Raw genomic sequence first — 27,398 nt, forward strand, 5'->3', positions numbered from 1 at the left:
CACACACCGTTTAGGGGATCAAAAAGCGAATATGCCAGCTGAATCCTCATGTTAACAGCTCTGAAATCACTGTAGAACATCAACCTATCCTAAAACATGCACTGCGTTTTTTGACTTTGAACAGTTTGCTTGACGAGACTCTTTGAATGGTAGTACATCAAGTTGACACTAGATGGCAACACTGATCTAGGCCAAATTTACAGATCGCGTCTGAACGGAGGAAGCACCTTTGACTTGGCGTTTGGTCTCGGCATCTGCGGTCTTCTCCGTGGGGTTGTTGAAGGACTTCAGAATGCTTGCTTTGATCCGCTGGGAAGGTCAAACAAAATGTATTTTATGTAAATGACAGCGGTATATGCAAAACCCATTTAAAATCATTGTTTCAGTTTTATACAACGTCAACCTAACTAACTACCATGGGAATTCAAACCATGACTAAAAGATACGACGTACTAATGTAAAGCACAACAAAACATTAATATGTGTAAATCAGGATAACCCATTAGTTTGTATGTAAAGCACGACAACCCATTAGTTTGTATGTGCACCAGCGTGTGTGTGCATACTGTACACAGTGTGTGTGATTGGATGTGACATGGCCAAGGAGTGTGCCGGTGTGCCGAGCTTTGTGGAGGCACCACCGCGGTAAAGAACCAATCAATTGGCCGGGGTCTGTGTCTAGGTCCCTGACCAGTCAACCCCTGCCCCTCCCCTCACCGCAGCCCCCCCAAACCCACGCACTGGACTGGCTATTTAGGTCAGAAGCCTGGTTAATCTCAGTGCTGCGTCCCCCCTTCTCCAGTCAGTCAGACCCCACTCACCCCCTGACTAATTAATCACCAGCTGGAGCATCCCCTCAACCACAGTGACCATGGCCCCGGCACAGTGGGGAGAAAGGGGGGGGTAGGGGCGGAAACTTAAACCAAGACAGGCCAAGAAGGACAGGCAATGCCCACAGAGGGAGCACGATTTAACGTCTCGGCTAATTGGTGATAATTGACTGTGCGCAATTAGCATATTTAGATTCCTGATACTAAATGGCCGATCAAATCCAAACACTCTGGCGTGACAGGCCATTGGGAGGAATTGAGGGTGACACCGGATGTGTGTTTTATTGCGCCGTTCTTAAAACTGACTGATCAACAGAGTGAAGCGCCTGTGTCGGTGAGAACCTAGCGTAACTAGCGTAACTACAATTTTACTTTTGAGTGAAAACACGCAAGATTCATCGACTGTATGGGAATAAAGCAGGTGCAATATTTTGTGCATTACTTGTACAAGCGTGTGTACCCAAGTGAATTTATGATGGTGATCATTGTACATTCATCAAAGAAAGGCATAACTGTTTATGCTCGAGTGTAGCCTTGGCTTTATAATTAACGTAGGAACAGGGACAGCCCTCGCCTTGATGACCCCCTCCCTTTCTGACTCCCTTATTGAAGAGGGGAGGGGTCGGGGGGCCCCCAGCACAATGAGGGAGACCCTGCAGCCCATTCAGCAGCTGTGCACTTCCCAGATCACACAATGACGCCCGCCGTGCCACTTGCAAGCCCCCTAAGTGGCACAACTGGCAGTGTTCACAAGTTTTAAAAAGGACCGGGGGTGGGGGGTCGTGGTCCCCCAGCCAGCAACGCTGCCCCCGGGATGACCGTTCCACACCCGCTACTCGCCTCTCTTCTTGGGGCTGGCTGAGCCACTGGTGGGGCCGAAGGGCCAACTATCCCAGCCTTGGGCCAGGGTGGTGGTGGTCTCCTAATTCCATGAAAGGGGTGGGGGAGATTCAGGGGAGGAGGGGGGGTATGCACCATAAGGTTAAAAGACAAAAGGCAGTTTGAGGAGCCGACGAGAAAGACCTAGACCCCTGGAGAGTGTCACATATGCATGCGGATGAACGGCTCCCGTGGCTTCCCGCCTGGTCTTCATTGGTGATTGAAGTGTGTGTCTCAATTGCAGTCAAAATGTAGCCTGTTCTTTTGTGTAGTCTGACTCGCTTGGACAAGACACCAACCTGGCTTAGCTGAAGGGAGCCCGTCTGCTGTCATGGACAATATTGAACTATACTAACTATACATTCTGTTCAGACCAATCTTCAAATGACATTGCGTCCTCGCTTTAAGTTGTGGATCAGTTTGTCTGCTTGGTTGAACTGAGGCTATTCTTATTACCTTAACGGTACCAACTTAAGCAGATGACTTCTTTAACAAGAAATGTCTGAAATATTGTGGGCTAACTTGGCTACCTTAATTCACTCTGGATAAAAGCATCTGCTATATGACTTTGTTTTGTATTGTGTTTGTATTTTGTGTCTCCAGTCTCACCTTGGTCTCCTCGACCCTCAATGAGTCCAGAAGGTAGTGAAGCAGCTCTTGGCTGTCCTGCTGCTGATAGCCTTTAAAGCGTGGAGCCCTGGTGAGACAAGAGTGAGGGAATGGGGCTTAGTTAGAACACAAAACCTCACCCACGCACACGTTTACTGAGACAAATCTTAAAAACAATGGAGAGTCCAAGGTGGACTGGAGAACAAACCCTGGTCTCAAGGGTCACTACATGGTCTGGAGGTGGCTGCTTTACCAAGCAACATGTGTTGACCAGTCACTGCACTTCAGCTTGAGCTCACTGGCAGATGGCCTGCATCTCTTTTAGAATTCTCTGATAGAAAGAAGACATCACGGTCCCTTCAATTATGATAATTTTTTGAGGTCCCGATGAAGCAAAGCTTCCTCAATCCATCACACTTCCATCACCATGCTTGATGATATGATGTTCTCACTGTGCAAAGCACTGTTCTGTTTATGACCCATATCTGAAATAAATATTCCACTTCTGACTTGTCTGTTCATAGAACACTGTTCAGGGACTCTTGAAGATAATCCAAGTGGCTTTTTGAGAAACTTTAGTACAGCCCTTTGCGGTGAATCCTATTTTTGTCAAGTGTCTTTCTCATGGTGGAGTCATGAACACTGATCTTAGACAGATTCATGGATTTGGTTCTGCGGTTTTTTGTGAGTTACTGGATGATTTCTAATCCTTGCTTTTGGTAAGAATATGAGGAAGGAAACTCTTGGAGGTTCACCACTCGCCCATGCTCTCTCCATTTGGATAATTTGGTGCTGACTGTATTTCAGAGTCCCAGAGCCTGAAAAAGGCCTTTATAAACCCTTTGAGAGAAATTGCAAAAAGGGTTTTCAGTGATTTCTTTTGATTTTGGCATGATGGCCAAAGTCAGACAGATTTATATTGGGTAGGACTAATCCAAATCAGGTTTGGTGGTAAACCAAAGCATCCGAACAGCTGACTGTTACACTTTTAATGGGCTGAGTTTGGGAAAAGGCAATAAAAAAAATTCTTAGCTGATGATTACACGTTTGATTGCATGTTTCCTTTTCTTTTTTGTAGTTCAAACTGCAAAAATGTAGAATGTGACCATGGTCAAATACCTTAGCAAATACAGTGCAATGAAAAGGTATGTTGTTAAAAATGGACAACAGTTTATACAATTTAGGACACATAATTGGTACACATTCGCCCGCCTGCTCACCCACACAGACTGGCTTGCACAAAGCAATCAGTCATAAACATTAAGCAATCAGGTGCATTAAAAGTGCAAAGAGAGACATCGATCAAAGTGGAGAATGGCATTTCTTTGTCTTCCCTCAAGGACCATTTGTGTGGGTGCATCTGTTCAATCTCCTCTCTACAGGTTTCTGGTGCTAAACGGCAGCCATTGTTTCATTCTATTAAAACTAGCTTGGGTCCTGTACTTGTACATGCATTCCCAGACAATGACCTCCTTCAGCTTTTATGTGTTAAGAAGGAATCCAGGTAAAGAAGATACATTTTTCCTATACCACGGCATACATTATCTGACGGTTTATCTGAGATTTTCCGTCTTTTATGGCTAATTGTAAGACTTGTGCAAGCACTTGCAAATGGAATCTGAAAATGGCCATCAGCGATGGAGCACCATGACACTTGTTTAACTACAGCATTTCTTGAATAAAAACCACTTCAGATCCTAGAGTACACCAAACCACATACACTGCTCTCTGTCCCCAGCAGGAAGAGACAAAAAGGGAGAATGTGGTGATGGTGCCGATGCACACATCCTGGTCGTTCAAGCCCCAGCACTCAAAGCGGTGTGGATAGTGGAGCTGCCCTACGTGAGCCTGTTCCTGATGGCTGCGGGACAGTTTTGGGGGCAAAGGCTACGGCCAGGTGGGTAACCAGGGGAGGAGCCGATGCGGCAACCTGTCGGCCAGTTAATATAGCTTAACAACAAGTTGGCCTAGACGACAGGAATGGCAGCTGACCTGAAAGGACCAGAGTTTGGTCAAGGCAAAATACCTGCACAGATTTAGGAGGCAGAAGGGACAGGATATTGTTGCTCTTTGATAGCATTCGAGCATCTGCCCATCTACTTGTCCACCAGTCTTGCCTGTAGCTGGATAACTAGAATGCTTGTACGAAGTTCGAAGGACCTAAGTCCACACTAGCAAGTAGGCCAATGACCCATCTAGATTGGCCTGCAGTGCAGATTAAACCAAATGGTTTACCCCTTTTGAACTGGCAAACCATTGTTCCTGGCAAGTTCCCAGACCTAGTCAGAATGAAGGAATTCATCCTCAGACTGTGGGCAGAGCGGATGGACCTGCAGTCTGGACCACCTCAGCCATGTGCTGATGGATGTTGAAGTTTAAAGCCAAAAATGGGTGACCAGAGCGTGGAGCGACATCCATCTGCCCCAATCACAGGTTGTGGGCAGGAGGTCTCAGCACCCTTATCTCCATTCAAGTTGCTAAAATGTCAGTTGTAACGCAACGTCTGTCTTCAAAGGTAAATGAGAAAATGCACTGAATGTCGATCAGAACTAAACGGTCTAAAGTAGGAATTTGGCTTCTGATCCAGTAAATTGCGTGTCTGCCTAACATTCGTCCCAAACTCCGAACACAAAGCGGGTCGGAACTGGTAGCCGGTCGACAGAGAGAATTGAGATTCAACGAGAGATAGAGGCATCTTTTTTTCTTTTTTTTTTATCCTGGGAGTGGAACACGAGGCGGCGACGGGTGAGATGCAGGCAAACAGCTCCAATGGGATCAGTGGGATTGGGGTGGTGGGGGGGGCGGGCGGTCTAGAAGCTCATCCCAGTGGAAGAGCAAGGCAGAAGGGCCCTATGGCACTGCTCCCAATCTGGCCCTGACCAATGCAGACAGCTGCAGTGCTAACGCAATTAACAGCGGATGACTTAGTACCAGGCGCAAGGCACCCACGGAATGCTGTACACGTAGCGATAATCGCACGGGCAAACACTTTCAATACATCATACCCCTCGCATTGATCGAGTAGCTGTTACACATAAATTTAGATGAAAGCCAGGCTCAACCCAGCAGGAGGTGTTTAAAAAAAATACAAATAAAAATTGTCCAAAAATGAAATACAAATCCAGCAAATGCTAACAAAAAATGTAATTAAAAAAAACAAGCCCATCCATTTAATAACTGTCGGCATTTCTGGATAATCGCTTGCTCGTGCCCTCCTTGCACATACGGCTGAATGCAGCTTTTTGTCCACCTCCCTACATTTATGAGTGTATCGAACAGCCTATTCACTGACAAGGTCAGACAAAAGCATGATCTGTAACATAATAAATGGAATGAACATCTTGTTGAGGCGGCTGTACCTCTGGGTATGTTTTCGATCAAGTGTTTTGCGAGACCAGCTGAATGCAACCTTTGTCGGGAGAATGGGTGAGCTTCTGTTTGTCAGCACCAAGAGATTTTCAATGCATGTACAGATCTGTTCAGATGACGTTCTATCCACTGCTGTGCTAGAGATGTGGCCAATTGTTCTTCACTGCTTTTTGATCCTACTGTGTTGGGTTGTACACAAAAGTCGGAAGAAATTATCAACAAGTCATCAAGCACAGTCTATGTATGCATGTACGCAGTCTCTCGACTCAAAATATTTCACTCAATAATGGCAAGTTGGTCAGGCCTGGAAGCAGCCCAAACTATAAGTCCACTACCTTGATGTTTTCCGGTTGGTATGAGCGTCTCCTGTTTAAGGTCAGTGTTTCATTTTTGCCAATCATGGCTTCTGCCATTGTAGATAAACACTTCAAAACAAAACACCTTTGGCAAAGTTGTGCAGTCCTTGTCTCAGATAGGTCTTAGGCATGATGTCTTACCACACATCCATTTGGTTCCATATGGATGTGAGCAAACCTCATTTTTGCAGATGGCTAGACCCTCCCAAGTTGGTCTCTAATGATTTTCTAACCATTTGCACCAGTTTTAAAACACCTAATTAATATTATAGACATTTTATCAGATGTAAAATGTTGAAGTGTATATACTTATCCCGCATAAGAACATGGAAATTATTTTAATTTGAATTACATCAATGTTCAAAAAGTTGTTTTGATGTCATTTGTTAAACATGGTTACCTTTAACAATTAAAGTTGTTGGAATATTGCTCAGATTTTCATAAATTTACAAAAAAAAGAACTTTCTAGGGGATGTACTGATTTTCACATGACTGTGTGTGTGTGGTCTGGACTATGTGGTCAAAATCATTAGGCTTTCCTTTTTTGTAGTAAGACTATTTTACCGTTTGCGTTTTTGAATTATGAAAGTGCTAGAAATGTTTAACCGGAAGTGCATGCAAGAGCAATACATGAATTCCAAGTGGATTTATTGTGCTCTCTCTATTGACTGTATTTATACTCGACTAAACTACTACCAAAGCAAAGACTGATTTGAAGAATATATATATACACATATATATATACACTCACCTAAAGGATTATTAGGAACACCATACTAATACTGTGTTTGACCCCCTTTCGTCTTCAGAACTGCCTTAATTCTACGTGGCATTGATTCAACAAGGTGCTGAAAGCATTCTTTAGAAATGTTGGCCCATATTGATAGGATAGCATCTTGCAGTTGATGGAGATTTGTGGGATGCACATCCAGGGCACGAAGCTCCCGTTCCACCACATCCCAAAGATGCTCTATTGGGTTGAGATCTGGTGACTGTGGGGGCCATTTCAGTACAGTGAACTCATTGTCATGTTCAAGAAACCAATTTGAAATGATTCGAGCTTTGTGACATGGTGCATTATCCTGCTGGAAGTAGCCATCAGAGGATGGGTACATGGTGGTCATGAAGGAATGTACATGGTCAGAAACAATGCTCAGGTAAGGCTGTGGCATTTAAACAATGCCCAATTGGCACTAAGGGGCCTAAAGTGTGCCAAGAAAACATCCCCCACACCATTACACCACCACCACCAGCCTGCACAGTGGTAACAAGGCATGATGGATCCATGTTCTCATTCTGTTTACGCCAAATTCTGACTCTGAATGTCTCAACAGAAATCGAGACTCATCAGACCAGGCAACATTCTTCCAGTCTTCAACTGTCCAATTTTGGTGAGCTCGTGCAAATTGTAGCCTCTTTTTCCTATTTGTAGTGGAGATGAGTGGTACCCGGTGGGGTCTTCTGCTTTTGTAGCCCATCCGCCTCAAGGTTGTGCGTGTTGTGGCTTCACAAATGCTTTGCTGCATACCTTGGTTGTAACGAGTGGTTATTTCAGTCAAAGTTGCTCTTCTATCAGCTTGAATCAGTCAGCCCATTCTCCTCTGACCTCTAGCATCAACAAGGCATTTTCACCCACAGGACTGCCGCATACTGGATGTTTTTCCCTTTTCACACCATTCTTTGTAAACCCTAGAAATGCTTGTGCGTGAAAATCCCAGTAGTGAAATACTCAGACCAGCCCGTCTGGCACCAACAACCATGCCACGCTCAAAATTGCTTAAATCACCTTTCTTTCCCATTCTGACATTCAGTTTGAAGTTCAGGAGATTGTCTTGACTAGGACCACACCCCTAAATGCATTGAACCAACTGCCATGTGATTGGTTGATTAGATAATTGCATTAATGAGAAATTGAACAGGTGTTCCTAATAATCCTTTAAATGAATGTGTATATATATGTGTGTTGCAATCCAATGAGAAACCGTGTTTGTATTGGAATGCTATTGTGATTCAGTACAATGTATAATGCAGCGTTCCCCAACTCCATTCCTCCATTATCCCAACAACAGTATTTTGTTTGTGCCGGCAAAACACACCCAGTTCAACTCACAGTAGGCTTGCTGATAAGCTATTTTTTTAATTAAATACATTACATTTTCAGACGATAACATGATATATCACAGTTGATTCATTTGTTCCTTTAATTGCAATAAAAATATTTGTAAAGATTGCAGGATACTAGATGGCAACTACTTATTTCAGGAGTTAACTAATCGGGTTATACTGTACTTTTCCTTTAGTAGGCTGTATAGTAGGCCAAAAACAATAAACTTCAGAACAATGCAATTAACACATAATTGTCTTCATATTACTAAATAATTTTGCATTTAAGTATTCCAAAATGAAATAAATTAACTGCAATGTAATAGAAGAATTCAATTCACAATACTATTCTTCCAATTATAAGAATAGTATACAAGAATTATAGTTTTGTCATAGGGCCAGCTTCTGGTAACTGCCTTTGGCAGCAATGTCTGTTGTAGCTTTTCGTTTGACAAAGACATTCCTACTTGTCAACAATGACCCTATAGTGCCCAAAAACATTATATAACTTTCCCTATACTCATGCATACTGTACTGAGGTGAAAGAGGTTTTATATTACATTACCCCAACTGTCACCTATCAAAGTTTTGTTGGGGAAGTGTTCCTGATCCGCATGCACAGCCCACTTGATAGTGCACAGCGCTCTTTCATTTCTCCACTAACCTTCGCTTACAGAAAGCATGCATACTTGCAGTGCAGAAATTGGTTTACATTTGAACAGTAACAGTAGCATCTCTTTACAGTTATGGTCGTCTCTAGCCAAAATTTTTGCGACCAAGTATATATATTCTTTTGATTGATAGCAAAATCCCTACTCTAAACATCTGATGACCGGGAACCACTGGTATAGTTTAAAAGGTATGTGTTGTATGTGAATTTCCTACGGTCTTTTCCATGGGGTGTACACCCAGCTGTTTAATCAGAGAAACCAGACTCCAGTAGGTATTGGCCCTCTAGGCTCCGACAGGCCATAGGTTGCATGCTTATATTTTGTTTCCAATGTATTAAGTTGCACACGCTCCAGAAATGATATAATAATTGGTTCCTAATTGGAAAAACACCACTGTAAGCAAACAAAACGACCTGGGTCTGGGTACAAGCTGAGTATCTCACTGGCACCAGAAAGAATGTGTGGTGCTGACTCTCCAAACCACTGGGCCTGGCGTTCGTCCGAGTCTGACCCGTCCATCTGCCACATGGGGCTCGGCCTTGGGTACATTGTCTACCCAGACAGGCTGGGAGAGACCCAGCTGGTCTGGGGCAAACACAAAACCTAGGCTCAATCTGCCTAAAAAAGGGGGGAAAAAAAACACCCATACATTGTTTCTGTAAATGCCAGACTTTGACATATATTTTTTAAATACTACATCGTTCCAACAACACAGCAGCCACCCCAAAACAGTTTGTTGGAGTGTGGGACAGGCACAGGCTGTGACATCTGTGTTTTGGTTTGCTGTGTCCTTAAAAAACATTCAATAATCAATGAACGCCATCCTTGCAAAATCATGCAATAAATCACGGAAAACTTGAGATGCTTGGGGTTTGATGAATCTCCCTGGAGCCAGAGGGTCAGAAGAGTGCATATTAATCCTGCTGTAGAATTAATTGCGGCTAGCTGGTCAACCAAAATAAAGATTTTGAACTGGTGCCTGCAAGAGACAGACAGAATGACAGACAAACAGTGAGAGAGATAAGCCACCCAGCCAGCCAGATTTACTGATTTCTACAGGTCATTTTCACCTGGCTGTCAAGGGCTTTTTACACTATCAAAGGCAAATCTAAACTCACAAACCAATTAAAACATGGCTGAAAATATTCAATTTACCGTTGAACCAATAGCCCAAATTGAATTAAAATGTGGTGTCCACTAAACAATAAACCTTTAAATTTTTTGTCAGGAGAAAAAAAACTAAACGCATACAGGGCAGACTTAAGCAAATAACCATGAATCCCTTATTTCCAAAAGCCATCAAAAAGGTAAAACAACAAGCAACCGTCACCATTACTCTAAACACACCACACAGTGGCTGACTATCAGAAAACTTATTAAAAAGAAACACTGACAAAGTACTGACTAGTATGCCAAGCCTGGCAATAAAGAGTGGGTCTCACAAGCTGGCTGCCCAGAGAACATACTTCTCTCAGGGAGAGGTAGCTGCATTTCCGTTCACACTTGACACACAAAGATATAAGAGAATGCTCAGTCACTACATAAGTCATATCCATGAATAAAAAATAATAATACAGATTGGGAGAAAAACTAAATGTGTAGTTTTAGCAGCTAGATCAGGCCTGTTGTCATAAACATAACATTAGACCTACAGTGGCTTCTAGGGGTGTAATAATGCATTGATATGTATCGATGGACCGATGCCCTGAAAGAACAATTAATTTTAATTGACGCAAAGCTAATTAATCTATTTGTATTGTGGATATGTGGGTTAAATGGTGACATGCGGTCCGCAGTGTTGCCATGGTCTTTATGTTGCGGGTTAAAACATCTTTGTCATGGGTGGCAGATTTCTGTGCCACTTCTAAATTCAACCACGGCCGCCCTAGTAAATGTTTTTTTATCAGGCAGCTGAGTGATTGAGCTGTAGGGAGGCTAGGCGTACACAGAAAGTGATAATGCACACAGCTCAGTGCCCACTACACCTACTGCCAGCAGAATATAGAAATTAATCCTATAACACGTCACTCCTGGCGGACCCATGATAGGAACGCTGATTTCAATGTAGCAACCAACTTATATTTTCAGATTATTTAAAGAATTAAAGGATATTTGATCTGCTTATAACAAATATACTTTCTTTACCTGACTCCATCCCCTCTCTCAGAAAGACAATATTACTATTATTAAGTCCAATGCTACACTCTTAAATTCTTTACATATTTGACAAATAAGACATTAAACCATGATTGTATCAATATTTCTACCTGCCACAACAACGCTTAGGAGGACACTATCTTACAGTTATACTATCAACTTTTTTAAAATCTTCAGCCATTCTTAAGCACACTCAAAACTTGCTTTAAAAATTAAGTGTTATGGACAGAAACCTAGGTTTGAGTAGTTCGGATCACAAAGGACGACATATGGTGTTAAATAGTGCAACTCATAATAAAATGTCAATGTAGCATATGGCGTGGTATTGAATTGTATCATACCTCAGCAACATGCATAATTTGCTATGTCTTAGGCTTCTCAAGATGGGCTTCATGCGATCCATCAGCGATCCCTGATAAAGAAAATAAAGCAACAGTACAGGGTTGCCAAGATCCACAACGAAAAGACTGGGAACAAAGATGAAGGTGAATACAATGCCATTGACTCAATAACAGTACAGAGCAATGAGACCATATTATAAACAAACTGAGCATGGCGTTTTGTAATTTTATTTCACTACCAGAAAAATGACGCCTTTTATGTTTTGTAACCAGAAAGCCAAATCATGTTGATAGTTGACTCTTTTCTCCCCACCTGAGCACCTCCTTAAGTCCTTGGTACCAAACGTAAAGTGAAAGTCGGGTATAGTACAAGGGGGAGTTGCAGCATGAGGCCCTCTCATTCAATCCGACAGCTTGAGAGGATCTACAAGGATAACTGAGAGAAACTGCCTGAATCAAGGTTTGCAAAGCCGATAGAGGCATACCCACAAAGACTCAAAGCTGTGATTGTTGAGTATTGAACAAATGATTGGAATACCTTGGTACATTAGATATTTCAGATTCTCATTTTCAATGTATTCTCACACATTGAAAAACATTCTTGCTTTGGTATTATGGGGAATTTTGTATAGATTGATGGCAACATTATTATAATTGATATATTCAATAATACAATCCCGTTTCCTAAAAGGTTGGGATGCTGTGTAAAATGTAAAGAAAAACAGAATGCAATGATGTGCAAATCATATAAACCCTATATTCAATAGAAAATAGCACCAAAACAACATATCAAATGTTGAAACGGAGATATGTTATTGTTTCTTGAAAAATACATGCTCACTTTGAATTTGATGCCAGCAACACGTTTCAAAAAAGCTGGGACAGTGGCACCAAAATAATAGATAATTAAAAGAAAAACACTTTCAAAAACTATTGTCTGTACATTGCAGCATCCACAAACACAAGTTAAACTCTATCAAAGAAGAAACCATACATACCATACAAACAACATTCAAAAACGCCAGCGCCTTCTCTGGGCCCAAGCTCATTTCAGATGGACTGAGGTGAAGTGGAAAACTGTCCTGTAGTCTGACAAATCAACACTTTAAATTATTTTTGGGAATCATGGACGCAGCATCCTCCGGGCTAAAGAGGAGACTGTCCATCCGGCTCATCATCAGCACAAAAGCCAGCATCCGTGATGGTATGGGGTGCTTTAGAGCACATGCATGGGTGACTTGCACTTCTGTGAAGACACCATAAATGCTGAACAATATATACAGGTTTTAGAGCAACATATGCTGCCACCTAGACAATGTCTTTTTCAGGGAAGCCCTTGCCAAACAACATTTTTTTCAGGGAAGGACAATGACAAACCACATTCTGCAAGTATCACAAACAACATGGCTCTGTAGTAAGAGTCAGGGTGCTAAACTGGCCTGCCTGCCCTCTATTGAACATTTGGCGCATTATGAAATGAGAAAGGAGACCCCAAACTGTTGAGCAGCTGAAATACTATATCAAGCAAGAATGGGACAACATTCCACTTTCAAAACTACTGCAATTGGTCTCCTCAGCTCACAAACGCTTACAGTGCTGTTAAAGAAGAGGTGATGCAACACAGTGATAAACATGCCCCGGTCAAAAAAGTTTGACACCTGTTGCTAGCATCAAATTCAAAATAACTTTTCCAAAAAACGTATTTCTCAGTTTCAACATTTGATATGTTGTCTTTTTACTATTTCCAATTCAATACAGGGATACATGATTTGCAAATCATTGCATTCGGTTTTGTGCATTTTACGCAGCATCCCAAACTTTTTGGAAACTGAGTTAACGGTCAATAACGTGAGGGGGTCTGAATGCTTTCCAAATCCACTATATATCCCATTCATTTCTGATTTCAATGCAATGACTACCCAATTTTTGTCATTATTTAATTTAATTGTATACAATATAAGTAACCTACCTTTTCATGTCAAAATAGTATATTGAGTTTAACTGACAGACCAAGAGAGACAGAAAGAGTTTGATAAAGACAGAAACAAAAAGACAGGGTCCATGTTCACAGGTCAGGGCCAGCAACATTGCCACTCTAAGCTGAGGGAAATCCGGCAATAGTGACAAGGGCACGTAGACCCTAACCATCCTGAAAGCCAACGTGCTGGTGGACGTATCATGAACGCCGCTGAGCAAATGTTTGTGTGGAGGGTTGACTATGGGTTGGAAAAAGGTTGAGATGTTTATGTATAGGCTGAAGTGCTGAGTGAGGTAGGGCATGTAATGAGATGTAATTTGTTGGTGTATGTGTGTCAGTGGGCTGTGCCTGTGTGCACACCCAGCTGGTTGAAGTTGTCATTCTGGGCTAATCCGGTACCAGGTAAGGGAATGCAGTGCACAACCATTCCTTTTTTTGTATCCTTGTGGAGACCAGGAACAATACCCTATACCATAACCCTTACGATCACCTAACCATACCCTCAATAATCAAACCTTTTTGCCTAAACCTAAGCTGACCCTAATGCCGAAACCTAAAACTTACCCCAAGATGTACCCTAAACCCAACCCCTCAAGCCTGAAACAACCTTTCTCCTAGGACCAAATTGTCAGGTTTTATCATCTTTGTGGGACACCTGGTCCTACACACATATAGAAAAAACAGAATCACACACACCCACAACTGGCTAAAAAAGGCACGTAGGTACACGTCACGGCTGCACTGAGAACCCAGCCGCCAGTCAGCAAGCGCACTCCAGCAACTGTGTCCCTGCCCCCAGTCAGACCCAGCCCAACCTAACCCAACAGCCCCTACACACACCGGCACCACAGCCGGAACCAACCAGCCGATCAACGTGCTCAAACAACACCACCTAACCGACCGTTCAACCACACGTTCAGATAGGACCTAACCGAGCATTCAGCATGTTCAAAAGGGGACCATCCTTTATTAGCGCTGCACCATGCATCTGGAAGGGGTGTGTTGCCCAGGTCGCCAGTCGGTTGGCCCTGCACAGGTGGTGTTGAAAGACAACAGGGACACGCTGCGCCGTTTCCACTGCAGCTGGAAGCGGAGCGCATCCAAGGCATTTTCAGAGCAGTCAAGGTTCAGGGTGTTGAGTGGGTCGGTGTAAATGGGTAGCGCAGCGCCCGGGGGGGGAGGACGGTTCGCCGTACAGACCAGGTGTTGGCAGGGTGGAGCAGGTTGAGACCACCTCTTCTCTGAAGTGGTCGTCATGGCAGCTCGAGTACGAGGCGGGTGAAAGCTGTGGCCCCAGCTTATTTCTGTTACCACGGTGATGGAGACGTGCCAGAATGGTTGGGCCCACTGACCTCCGGCCTTGGGAGCAAGGCAGCTTGTCTCCACATGAGGTTACGTGTCTGACATCGATGCCTTGCAGACGCAATTAACCCCACCGAAACATTTCTATGGTGTAGCACAGTGGCGAAAGTGAGGACGGATGTAAGGAAACTAAACATATCCATGGCCTAGCGAGGTTTGGCAATCTAAAACGCTGCCTCCGGTGCACATGCGTTGCTGCAGCAGGGGATTGAACATGACACACTGCCCTTTCATTAAATAGTCTCAACTCGTTCCAGGCAAATAAGGCATTAACATCCCTGAAAAATGTACATCTCTTAAAAATATATACACAATCAGCCATAACATTATGACCACTGACAGGTGATGTGAAAAACACTGATAATCTAGTTATCATGGCACCTGTCAGTGGGTGGGATATATTAGGCAGCAAGTGAACATTCTGTCCTCAAAGTTGATGTGTGAGAAGCAAGAAAAATTGGCAAGTATATGGATCTTAGCGAGTCTGACAAGGGCCTAATTGTGATGGCCAGACAACTGAATCAGGGCATCTCCTGAACTGCAGCCCTTGTATGGTGTTCCGGGTCCGCTGTGGTCAGTACCTATCAAAAGTGGTCCAAGGAAGGAAAAGCCATGAACCAGCAACAGGGTCATGGGTCGGCCAAGGCTCATTGATGCACGTGGGGAGCAAAGGCTGGCCCGCGTGGTCTGATCCAAGAGATGAGCTACTGTAGCTCAAATTGCTGAAAAGGTTAATGCTGGTACTGATAGAAAGATGTCATAACACACAATACATAGCAGTTTGCGTAGCCGTAGACCAGTCATGGTGCCCATGCTGACCCCTGTCACTGACAAAAGTGCCTACAGTGGGCATTTGAGCATCAGAACTGGACCATGGAGCAATGGAAGAAGGTGGTCTGGTCTGATGAATCGCGTTTTCCATTTAACATCACGTGGATGGCCGGGTGCGAGTGCGTCGCTTACTTGGAGAACACATTGCACCAGGATGCACTATGGGAAGAAGGCAAGCCGGCAGAGGCAGTGTGATGGTTTGGACAATGTTCTGCTGGGAAACTTTGGGTCTTGCCATTCATGTGGATGTTACTTTGACACGTACCACCTACTATTGTACCACAACTTGCAAATACATCATACTTAATACCAGTACATTTTCATTAAATTTGTGAATTTTCCACACCACATTTAGAATTGCCATATGTAATGTATTTGCATTAATTGCACATCTATACATTCCACTTGTATATACACATACAGTACTTAATACTTGTAAATGTCTCTGCACTCCTCTATTTGCACTTCTGGTTATAAACAAACTGCTTTTCATTGTACTGTCCTTGTACTGTAATTTGAATAATCAGAAACTCTAATCAGAGACCCATGACGTCTTACTTCACTGGGGTATATATAAAAACCGTTATATCAAAAAGCTGCGTTTTCTCATGAGACCGCAGTACATGCCCGGATGAGTGAGTGAGTGACATTCAGTCGGGGGAGGGGAAAAAAATAAAAGCGGTAACTGACACAGGCTGCTCCACACATCTCCATTCTCCACACAGCAACAGAGAGCGCTCGGTATTTTATTAGTTGTTGGTTAACCATGGATGAGTTGGCTGTTATGTTATTTTCTTTTCAATGACGTTCCTTGTTACATGTTCATTCTGTCGGTTCAGTGTCCTCCAACAAGGACGGGTGGTGGTGGGGTTCATAATGTTCACAAATGGTATTTATTAGTTGTAGGTTTAACCATGGATGAGGTAATGGCTGTTATGTTATTTTCTTTTCAATGACGTTCCTTGTTACATGTTCATTGCTGGATTTATGGAAAAATATCAACCAATATTTCCATATCCATAATTATTATAATAGATTTAATTAAAGAATACTTACACTATAACGTAAATTAGAAGTGTAACGCAAAAAAAATAAAATGAATTTTTACGCCTATTTTGAATTTTACTCTAATACAAATACTTTTTCCCCCTAAACAAATACAGATACAAATACTGGATGCTTTGCACACCCCTTATATGACACACCTAAAACTCCCTAAGCCACCTACTAAAATTTGCAAAGTAAGAGAAATTAAATGTAACAAAGGGTGAACTTAAATTAAACCTTAATTTTTTTGGCTATTAAAACACTGTTACAAGCCTGAAAACACACATTTGCTCTAATTAGGAGGTTTAAATCAGGTGAGGCTTTGATGAATTTATGACCTTTAGAAAAACTCCATGTGCTGATGTTTAAGTTGATGAGAATAGGCATTCTCCTAGCAAGATGTTAATACATTTTCTTGTCAAGTCCCAAACCCAATTATGACAACATTAGTCAACCTTTTCTGCAGCTCTGTACTGCCTCCAAAGACACAATCTACAGGGAACTACTCATCTGTTCTTTACAGTAGAATCTTTAAACGTGGACCAGTTTAGGAAGCATTTGGAAGACCCCACCTATGCCTATCCAGCAGTGTATAATATATAATCCCCTGCCAACAACACAAATGTTGTGTGAGATTAAAAGCAAACTGCAAATGCTGAATAAAGACTCTTACTTCTGGCAGAGCTGGTTGAAGAGAATCTTTGGGTTGACAGGGCCTTTCCCCAACTCCTTCATGCTATGAAGGAAGAGGAACATGGCTGAAGTCAGGGGCTCTGGGCTGGGCAGGGTCACAGTCAAAGGCCCCTAATAGACAAAACACAGAAACGAAGAAAGACAGAGAAAGAGCAAGACAGAGAGCAAATTAGTCTACATTTTTCAGATGATTGGAGGATGGGGTTATCAACATGTTATCAACAGAGGTGTTAGTTTCTGTAGACTTCTATGCTAATAAGTCAGAGAAGCAACCAAGTAGACAGTAGCACGCTGGATCATGTTTTAAGAGTGCTCACCGCAAAATCCTCCAAATATTATGGTTCTCACTGACTTGACTTCCCCTTTTGGAGATTAACAAGAAACATTCTAACTTAACTCTTCCACATTTCATGAATTGGTGAATTGGACAGTGCCAAAGAGTTCTACATGAAATGTTTTTCTTTGCATCAAGACCTTTGTATGGGGTATTTGGTTCCAGGTGTTCTGTGAATTCTCACTACGTCAGACATAGTGATGGACTAAAAACATCCTTGAACTTTTAAAAGTGGACTAGGTTGAAACGTACCACGTTTGACTCAGAAGGGGGGACAATCTTTAGCTTGTGGCCCTTCTCCTTTACGTCCTGTATCAGGTCGTTCAGCATGTGAGTCTGGGACAGATTCTGATGAACAAAAAACAAACAAGAATACGTCATAATCAAGTATATTCACATTGTCTCGCACTTCTTAATTTTACATCCTCTGTAATTCACAAACAAATGTATAAAAACCACAGAAATATTACAAAAGAAAAAAAGATATAAACACAAATGCATTGAAGTTCAAGGGTTGAAATATCCTTGTGAAATATTTATCTGAGGATTCTGGAGAGGGAATAAAATCTGTGAAACTGGCAGGTGTAAGCCTCAATACCATAATACATAAAAACACATTTGCCAATGAAACTATGATCTGTGACAAAAAACACAAAGAAAAGAAATAGGTGAACAGAAAGCCCAGTACCACCATTGTCGCATTACATTATGGTAGCATGTCAATCTTTTCAAACACATTTGTTTTGTCAAATCCTGGCAGTGAACACAGTTGCTATGGAAAAGACACAATGGATTCTGCAATGTGAGCATAGAATCAACCCCCCACCTTACAATTTTGTTGTATCACCAGCAAGACTGCAATTATGGGGGCGACAATACAAATCGAAATAGCTCCAAAAGATCTCCAAAATCAGGTAAAGAAAGCATGTTCAGTCTTGTGACAAAACACCTCCAGAAGGTGATTAAGAAAATGTGGAACACAGGTAGTGAATGTCATTTTCCAATTCAAAACAACATCATGTGTTCCAAACCTGACTGCTATTCTTTAGTAGATGGATGAGTCACATATATAGTATAAAGTCTCTCTGGAAAGGAGTGTTTGCGAAATGACGTAAATGCAAATGTACAATAGGCATATGCTATACTTTTCACTGTCTCTGCAGAACCAGTCCTAATATATGGGCAAATCCAGCATAATGGATCTGACATTTTTGCACAAAACCTAAAAGAAACTGCCTTACAGAAATGACATGCCAGAACCAAGGGGGACACAAATACACACAAACAAATGTGCACCTTAGTTCCCTCAGCCATCACAGGCCTACAGAGCAGTGGTCCTCCACATCAATATGCCTCATCACATTCATTGTCCTCTCTATTCCCTGTATTCTTTACTCAACACACTGCGTGCAGTTAGGTCCAGAACCAATTGGACACTGAAACAAGTTGTTAGTTATTTTGGCTGTTATTTTGGCGTTCAAATCGGGACAAGCCAATAGTAGCAGTTATATTTTTGCCAGACCGCGTGAGCAGAGCAGGCCTAGAAGAGCGAATGTCTCTTACTTCCTGAGTGAGTGCCTGACTGAGTTCCCAATGTAAAATAGCACGTTCGACTTCCTTCACCGTCAAAACACATTGGCCCTCATTTATCAAAAGTGCGTACACCAAATTTCCAGCGTACACCTGGCGTACACCCAAAACCACGATGACTTCGAGATTTATCAATATGGATGTTGGCGTGCGGCACTCTCAAATCCTACGCCAGCTCAGGATGTGGTGTACGCACGTTTTTGAAAAAAATCCTAACGCACTGACAAACTAAAAGATATGATATATTATGACCCACTGTAAAAAAAACAACAACAACATAATAATTACAAACTTCAGTGTTTATTTTTGTGCAACATGGACTTCAATGTTTAATTTGTGTGACTTTACCAAAGCATTTGATTTATATGTATTCCTTCAGATGCGAGCCTGTGCGCTTTTTTCATGACGTTTCAGGGTTAGGCCCGGCAGTTGCCCATGGACTGGGTTCAATAATAAAAGGCTTTTAATGACCAAAATATAATTCAGACTGACAAAATAATAAAAATGACATTCTTCTTCTTTTAAATAATAATAATAATAATAACGACATTCTTCTTCTTAATAACAATAAACGTCATTAATGATAAATATCATAAAATAATGAGAAGAATTTTACAAATTGTCATGCAATTATTAATGTGAATGAATGGTACTCCACATCACATCATCTTTTATTCCGCTTTTTAAACTGCCAAATAAAACAATTTTATTTCTTTCTACCTCCCTGGTGATCGTCTCAATCTCCACGTCAGAGAAGTTTCTCTTTTTTGCCGTCTTCCGTGTGTCCATGGCGTAAAATGAGGGCGTGGGGGAAGCGGAGACTTGAATATATAGGGGCGTGTTATTCTAATGACGATCGTGTTCAGCCGCGGCATTTATCAAGGGCAGGTATTGCGTACACCTGGATTTTAAAGGTACGCACAGCTTCATAAATCAGGCGGTGAGAGGAGTGTAAGCAAAATCTTACGCCAACATATACGCCCGTTTCTACGCAAGAATGATAAATGAGGGCCATTATACCTTAGGATTTGCTCAGGACAAACACTTCACTGGCTACAACCTTTAGTACCTATGTTATAGGAAGCCTAAAATGAAACGGTTCTGATGGATATTAGTATTGGTTCAGGACAGACAAAAACTTAACTTGACGAAAAAGTCAGTTGTCACCTGCTGTATATTGATAGATACTGTATCATTGTCATTCACGGATGACTAATAAGCTGTTAAAACAGCCAGTGGCAAAAGAGGATTTATTCAGGATAGACACACAAGAAGCTATACTGACACCCCTCGGACATAGAGCTCTGTGGTGTAGAGGTTAGTGACACAGCCTTTCACGTGGGCAACCTGGGTTCGAATCTCAAGAGGGCAACACTTTCTATCACAGGCCAGCTGAACTAGGCTTGCCTGGTTTCATGTTCTGTAAGTGTACTGGTTAGACTAGCCTACTGTTGTAACGGAATTGGAAAACAAGTTTATTCTTTGTGTCATTCTCCATCGCAATGAACAGCCTACAACACTGTTGACTTTGTGTGTGAGGTGATGATTATATAGTGGCCCCGTAACTTGAGGGATGTTCATTTTAATTAGCCTACTATCAGACACCCCACACACCTTTATAGCCTACACATGTACAGAGGCCAGGTAGGCCTAATTCATGCTCAAGCTCCTATTCAACAAATAAATGTAAACATACACATTAGAGGGTGAGCGAGATACATTTATAATACATACTCTTCTTGGCCCCACATTTTACAATAGGAATGTCTTTATGAAAATACTAAAATGTAGATTGTGAGAAATCAGACTGGTCCAGCTATATTATAAAATGTAGGTGCAACATCAATGGCCACTGCCAGACAGTAATTTGCAATAAAAAAAACAACATCCAATGTGATTTTCTGGATTTTTGTTTTAGATCCCGTCTCTCACAGTTGAAATGTACCTATGATTAAAATGACAGACCTCTACATGCTTTGTAAGTAGGAAAACCTGCAAAAATCAGCAGTGTATCAAATATTTGTTCTCCCCACTGTATTTGTCTTCTCCTGTCACTTTCAGTAGTAAGGCCTTAACAATTAGCCTACAATATAAACAAAATTAGTTAGAAAAACGAAAGAGATGGGTATAAGGTATACCCTATTATATTTTCTACAATTTGCAGTTTAACAAATTTTTTCTGCATGCATTGTAGCTGCATGTCTTCTAGGATATCATTGGTTTGTTTGAGCTCAACATTGTCTCAACTGCTTGTTTTCCGTGGTAAAGGAATGGACAGGTATTAGCACATAGCTGGAAGTGGATACGGGATCAGAAGCTTTTTTGTAGACTAAGTGTAGTGGTTAGACTAGTACTGTTATAAAGGAATTGGAAAACTAGTTTATTCTTTATCTAATTACAATACAATACAAACACATAACGACATTTAAGATTTTTATTGAAATGTACAATATTCTTCTATTTAAGATAGCAGAGCCATTTGGCTTCATTGACCATACATGGCAGAGGATGTTTAGTGGCGTAGTACAGCTTTGGGTGAGATGTGCGCTCCACTTGTAAAATGAAACTAGCAGTCAGGGAAAATTCAGCGACTTGCAGTATGTTTTCAAGTCACTCATGAGGATTACCCCGATTTACAATTATCCCGATTATGGAATGTCTCCACGAATTTATAATAGTGAGTATTTTCCATTGCGATTAGTACTAAAATCATCTATCGTCCCATCCCTACAATAGACCATCTATTTTGGTACTGTCCTATAGTGGCACAATTCTGGATTCAGGTTCAAGATTGGTTATTGTGTCAGAGTCACCCTGGAAGTTAATTTGCAGTGAGTCATACTGGGTGAACAGAGAGGCAACACTCAATCTATTGAAAACATGATTCTTCTTCTTGGTAAAACATTCATTTTCAAGACTGCATCAGTGGACGCCTTGAGCCTTGACAGATTCAAATATGTTGTAAAGAATTCATAGTAAGAAAAAGGTTGAGACCACTGCAAAATTATCAGTTTCTCTGGTTTTACTATTCATAGGTACAGTTTTGTTTTATTCTATTCTATAAACTAATGATAACATTACTCCAGAATTCCAAATAAAAATATTGTCATTTAGAGTACTTGTAGAAAATAACAACTGGTCAAAATAACCAAAAGGTGCATTGTTTTCAGACCTCAAATAATGCAAAGAAAACAAATTCATATACATTTTTAAACATCAAAATACTATTGTTTCAACTTAGGAAGAGTTCAGAAATCAATATTTGGTGGAAAAACTCTGATTTTTAATCACAGCTTTCATGCGTCTTGGCATGCTCTCCACCAATCTGTCACATTGCTGTTGGGTGACTTTATGCCACTCCTGGCACAAAAATTGAAGTAGCTTGGCTTTCTTTGATGGCTTGTGACCATTCATCTTCCTCTTGATCAAATTCCAGAAGTTGTCAATGGGGTTCAGGTCTGGAGATTGGGCTGGCCATGACATGGTCTCTATCTGGTGGTCCCCAATCCACATGTGGCATGGAGCATTGTCATGCTGGAAAAACCAATTCTCAGAGTTGGTGAACACTGTCAGAGAAGGAAGCAGGTGTTCTTCTTAGATAACCTTGTACTTTGTTTGATTCATGCGTCCTTCACAAAGACAAATCTGCCAGATTCCAGCCTCGCTGAAGCATCTCCAGATCATCCTCCACCAAATTTCACAGTGCGTGTGAGACACTGTGGCTTGTAGGCCTCTCCAGGTCCATTAGATGACCAGGTGTAGGGCAAAGCTGAAAATTTGACTTGTCAGAGATTACCTTATGCCATTCCTCTACAGTCCAATCCTTATGGTCTTTTGCAAACTTCAACACAGCTGAGCGAATACTCTGAGTGTTTTAAATAGCAGTAAAAAAGGAAAGACATTGACAAAGACAAAAACTAAGAAGATTTACTCTATAATTTTATTTTAGTTAGTTTTGTCAACCACACATTACAGTTTTAGTTAGTTATCGTTTTTTTGTAATGCCTCGTTTTTATTTTTATTTCAGTTAACGACAATGTTTTTTCCCACCTAGTTTTCGTTTTTTCGTTCGTTTTCGTTAACGATTATAACCTTGGTGGACAGTCATTTTCGCCCAATGCCAGTCTGTAGCTTTGTTGTCCCCAATGTCTGTTGCTTGACCTTGTTCTTATGAACCGCCATATTTGAAATTTTCAGGATGGAAGAAACCTGATGCTCACTGTATCCCTCTGCCAGTAAAACCAGAACTGAACCCTTCTTTTCCTCACTCAAACTCTTTTGTCATGCTGAATAGTTGTATTTTTATTCAAATTACCTTTGAGCTTCCTTTTTGCACCGTTTTTGCCATCCAGCTGGTCCTATTGCAAGAGGATAGTGATGACCACAGCAGTGGTTTTCATACTTTTCCTCGTTAAATTAGATTTGGTTCAGGTAATCACCTAATCAGTACCTCATTAACAATCAGTACCCCATTTATGGCTGCCATACATGGTGTTTTTTCCAGAGCTGTATATTGCTGAGGGTAATGAAAAATGTTTAGTCTACTGGGAAAGACGGTTGCCTCTTTGGAATATACAGCGATGGAACTAACTAAATTGATTAAAATGTGTGTGTGTGTGTGTGTGTATAAATAAGTGTATGTGTACATGTCTGTCTGTCTGTATGTTTGTATTTGTCAATAAAAATTATGGATTAATCCCACTGAGATTCTGCTGGTAATCTCAGAAAGATAAATATTTTCATTATAGAAGTTTGTCTGAACAGGCAACATGTTTTTGTTGTTCCACACCAAGTTTTGTGGTCCCGTGGCAGTTTTGGCTCGTGATCTGGGGGACTTCGGACGCTGCGGCATGTGGGTAATGCACCTTTTTACAGTAACACATGATAAAACTGCTGTGTGCTACGGGCTGCTCGAGAAGTACTCATGACATATATTACATCCTCCAATCCTCCCCGATATGTGACCTGAAGTGTGGCCAGTGAAGAGGGCTGGTTAGTAAGATCCCAACCATGATATCGGGACAACCTAAGACAGGCACAGTCGTGCATCTGGCCACAATCCACAATATACATACCAGAGGTACATGCTCTATGTAACCCAAAAACAGGATATGTGCTGAACAAATAGAACACTGACTAGAAAAAGAACACGTGGAGCTTTCCATGTCTGAGGAGGTTGTCGAGTGCCATTCAGACAAATGCACTGGATTCCCAACTGCACACCTTGCTACAGTCTCACTCAAGACGGGTGCACCAACACACGTGCTGATTGTTTGCTTTTTGTGGCTTTCCTGGAGTGTGGGCCCTCACATATCCCGGATATAAATGCAAGGGACGACGCACCACTTACATAGTATTGTTTGTCTGTCTGTATTTTGTCTTTTTTGTTTGAGTTGGTGTGATTGAGTGTGAAATGATGCCTTAGAAAAACGGGGGGAAAAAGGGGGTTCAGAAATGATGCTAATAATGACAGTATTGACAGTATTGATCACTGACATTAATGACTGATCCGCACACAAAAAAGGCACTGGGTCACTAGTGTTTACTGATGTCGTGACAGAAGACAGAAACAGCTGGATTAATTCTGAAGTGTATAGGGATATGTCGTCTGCTCAGATTCAGCCAAACTCATGGAAGTTGATTGGATAGCGCTTTACTTTACAGATGAACAATGACCCAAAACATACTGCAAAAGCAACCCAGGAGTTTAAGGCAAAGAAGTGGACTATTCTGCAATATCCAAGTCAATCACCTGATCTCAACCCGATCGAGCATGCATTTCACTTGCTGAAGACAAAGGCAGAAAGACCCAAAAACAAACAACAACAGTAATGGCCTAGCAAAGCAAAACAAAGGAGGAAACCCAGCGTTTGTCGATGTCCATGCGTTCCAGACTTAAAGCAGTCATTGCCTGCAAAGGATTCTCGACAAAACATTAAAACTGAACATTTTATTTATGATTGTGTTCATTTGTCCAATTACATTTGAGTCCCTGAAATAAAGGGACTGTGTATGAAAATGATTGCGATTCCTAAACGTTTCCTACGATAATTTTGTTCAACCCCTTGAATTAAAGCTGAAAGTCTACACTTCAACTGCATCTCATTTTTTTCATTTTAAACTATTGGACTGATTAAAAGAAGCAATAAAACTGTCCTTCTTTAGAGTAGCCGAGTATCTGGACAAACAGCAATTGCGGCTTCGATTAATGGCTCAAAATGTCCCGAAAAAAAACTTTAATCTGAAACTCAGTCAATTCTTGCTCTGAGAAATGAATGCTATTCCACACGTGAAACTACCAAGAAACTGAAGATCTCATACAACGCTGTGCACTACTCCCTTCACAGAACAGTGAAAACTGTCTCTAACCAGAAAAGAAAGAGGAGTTAGAGGCTCCGGCGCACAACTGAGCAAAAGGACAAATACATTAGTGTCTAGTTTTGAAAACAGACGTCCCACAGGTCTTTACTTGGCAGCTTCACTAAATAGTACCCGCAAAACACCAGTCTCGACATCAACAGTGAACAGGCCAGGATGCTGGCCTTATAGGCAGAGTTGCAAAGAAAAAGACATGTCTCTGACTGGCCAATAAAAAGAAAATATTTAAATGGGCAAAAGAACACAGACACAGGATGGAGGAAGATTGAGAGAAAAAAAAAAGTTAAAATCTAACAAATCTAAGTCTGAGTTGTTTGTATCATAAGAGAGGACACTCGTGAGATACAGATCAAATGAAAAGATGCTGGCTTAACGCCATCTGTCAAGTTTGGTGGAGGCATTGTGATGGTCTGGGAGCACTTTGGTGGTGGTAAAATGGGAAATTTGTACAGGGTAGAAGGGATCTCGAAGGAAGGCTATTACTCTATTTTGCAACGCCATGCCATACAATGTGGACAGCACGTGGAGGCAATTTCCCCCTAACTTCATGTGTTTTCATGGAAAACAAGGACATTTCTTAGTGACCCCAAACTTCTCAACAGTATCAATGTTAAAGCCTCTCTTTCAATAGGACTACGTATGAGTACAACAGTCTAAGATACTAGTTCACAGCTCTGAGACAGGGGACCCAGAATACTGCTAGTTTCTCCAGGTCTTGAGGACCAAACTACTGTCCAAGGGTTAAATAGGTAGCCTCACCGCTGACAACATTAATAGTACCCAAACCGCCTTCACAAGGAACATACCTGCATAACCGCGTTAAAGAAGCAGGTGTTTCCAAGGTTGTTGATGCCTTTGACTGGGACCAGCGTGCTGTTGACTGGACTCTTCCCTCTTGGCTGATCGGTGTAGTCTCCCGGCTCCTCTCTCGGCTTGATCACTTTAGATGCTATACCAACAAGGTAAAAAAAAAAACACAAACACAATGAAGGTTGTTAACTAGTCTGGGTTTTTATCATCAACTGATTACAGACTTAAGTTTCTATCGGCTAGGGAAAGGTGTGACGAACCCAGGTTTATATTAAATTACTTAAAAGAATTAGAAATATTTCAAAATAGCAATTACACTCAGTGGAAAGTTTTTAGGCAAGCCCTTCTCTTCACTAAGAGAGAACACTCCTACAAAGAGTCACGCAGCTGTGATTTCCTATATAAAGTAGGCAGACAGGCTAGAGCTAATGTTTACTTGACGGGCCAAGTCCCCAGACTTCAACCCAAAAGAGCATCTTTTGGACGACAGGGAACAAGTGGTTAATAGAATGAATGAACCCTAGTACAATGACTGATGCCATCGCCTCAACACAGACCAGCATCCCTGTGGAAGAATTCCCACACCTCCAATCCATGCCGAAGGATTCAGGTTGCTCTTAAGGTAAAGGGGGCGACTCAGCATGGATGGGGGAAGCTAATAAACTCCACTGAATGCATTTAGCAGAGGAAATGCATATGCACTGACAAAGGTTGAACTCTAAGCAGTTATCACGATTCATTGTATAGTATGCAAAGCACAGCAAGATTGTGAAGTCCAGAATTCCACTGTTGTTTTGCAAATGCTTTTATCCAAAGCAATGCACATTCATGTGTGCATAAATCATACGTACAGCCGGTGGGAACTGAACATGCTATCCTCCCATTGCTAGTGACATGCTCTACCATGAGAACCACACAGTACCTATGAACAACCAGTTACAAATACCTATAAACTTAACACCAAAGTTTTAACTTCAGCTACATTACACAAGTACAAAATGCAAACATGCAAGTACTTATATTCTCAAAATAATCGTATGAGAGTACTTGAACACAGATA

At 41.6% G+C, this 27,398-nt stretch overlaps 1 protein-coding gene across 10 annotated transcripts in view; it reads right to left on the bottom strand.

Moving 5' to 3' along the window:
- The window catches only part of usp45 (ubiquitin specific peptidase 45), a 59,516-nt gene that overhangs the window by 5,706 nt on the left and 26,412 nt on the right, over nucleotides 1–27,398 (bottom strand). For 7 of the 10 annotated variants that reach the window (XM_020041275.2, XM_010902053.5, XM_010902051.5 and 4 more), the window contains 5 exons: nucleotides 26,335–26,477; nucleotides 17,813–17,908; nucleotides 17,207–17,337; nucleotides 2,319–2,406; nucleotides 228–309 (listed from right to left, as the gene is read on the bottom strand). In XM_020041275.2, the coding sequence (XP_019896834.2) occupies nucleotides 228–309; nucleotides 2,319–2,406; nucleotides 17,207–17,337; nucleotides 17,813–17,908; nucleotides 26,335–26,477 (540 nt within the window). Of the gene's footprint in view, nucleotides 1–227; nucleotides 310–1,670; nucleotides 1,753–2,318; nucleotides 2,407–8,551; nucleotides 9,797–11,315; nucleotides 11,387–17,206; nucleotides 17,338–17,812; nucleotides 17,909–26,334; nucleotides 26,478–27,398 lie in introns of those variants that run through there. The other 3 variants (XR_004574889.1, XR_002195754.3, XR_002195756.3) reach the window with 3 other exon arrangements.

The sequence above is a fragment of the Esox lucius genome, chromosome 20 (genome assembly GCF_011004845.1).
Source record: "Esox lucius isolate fEsoLuc1 chromosome 20, fEsoLuc1.pri, whole genome shotgun sequence".
Taxonomy (NCBI): Eukaryota; Metazoa; Chordata; class Actinopteri; order Esociformes; family Esocidae; genus Esox; species Esox lucius.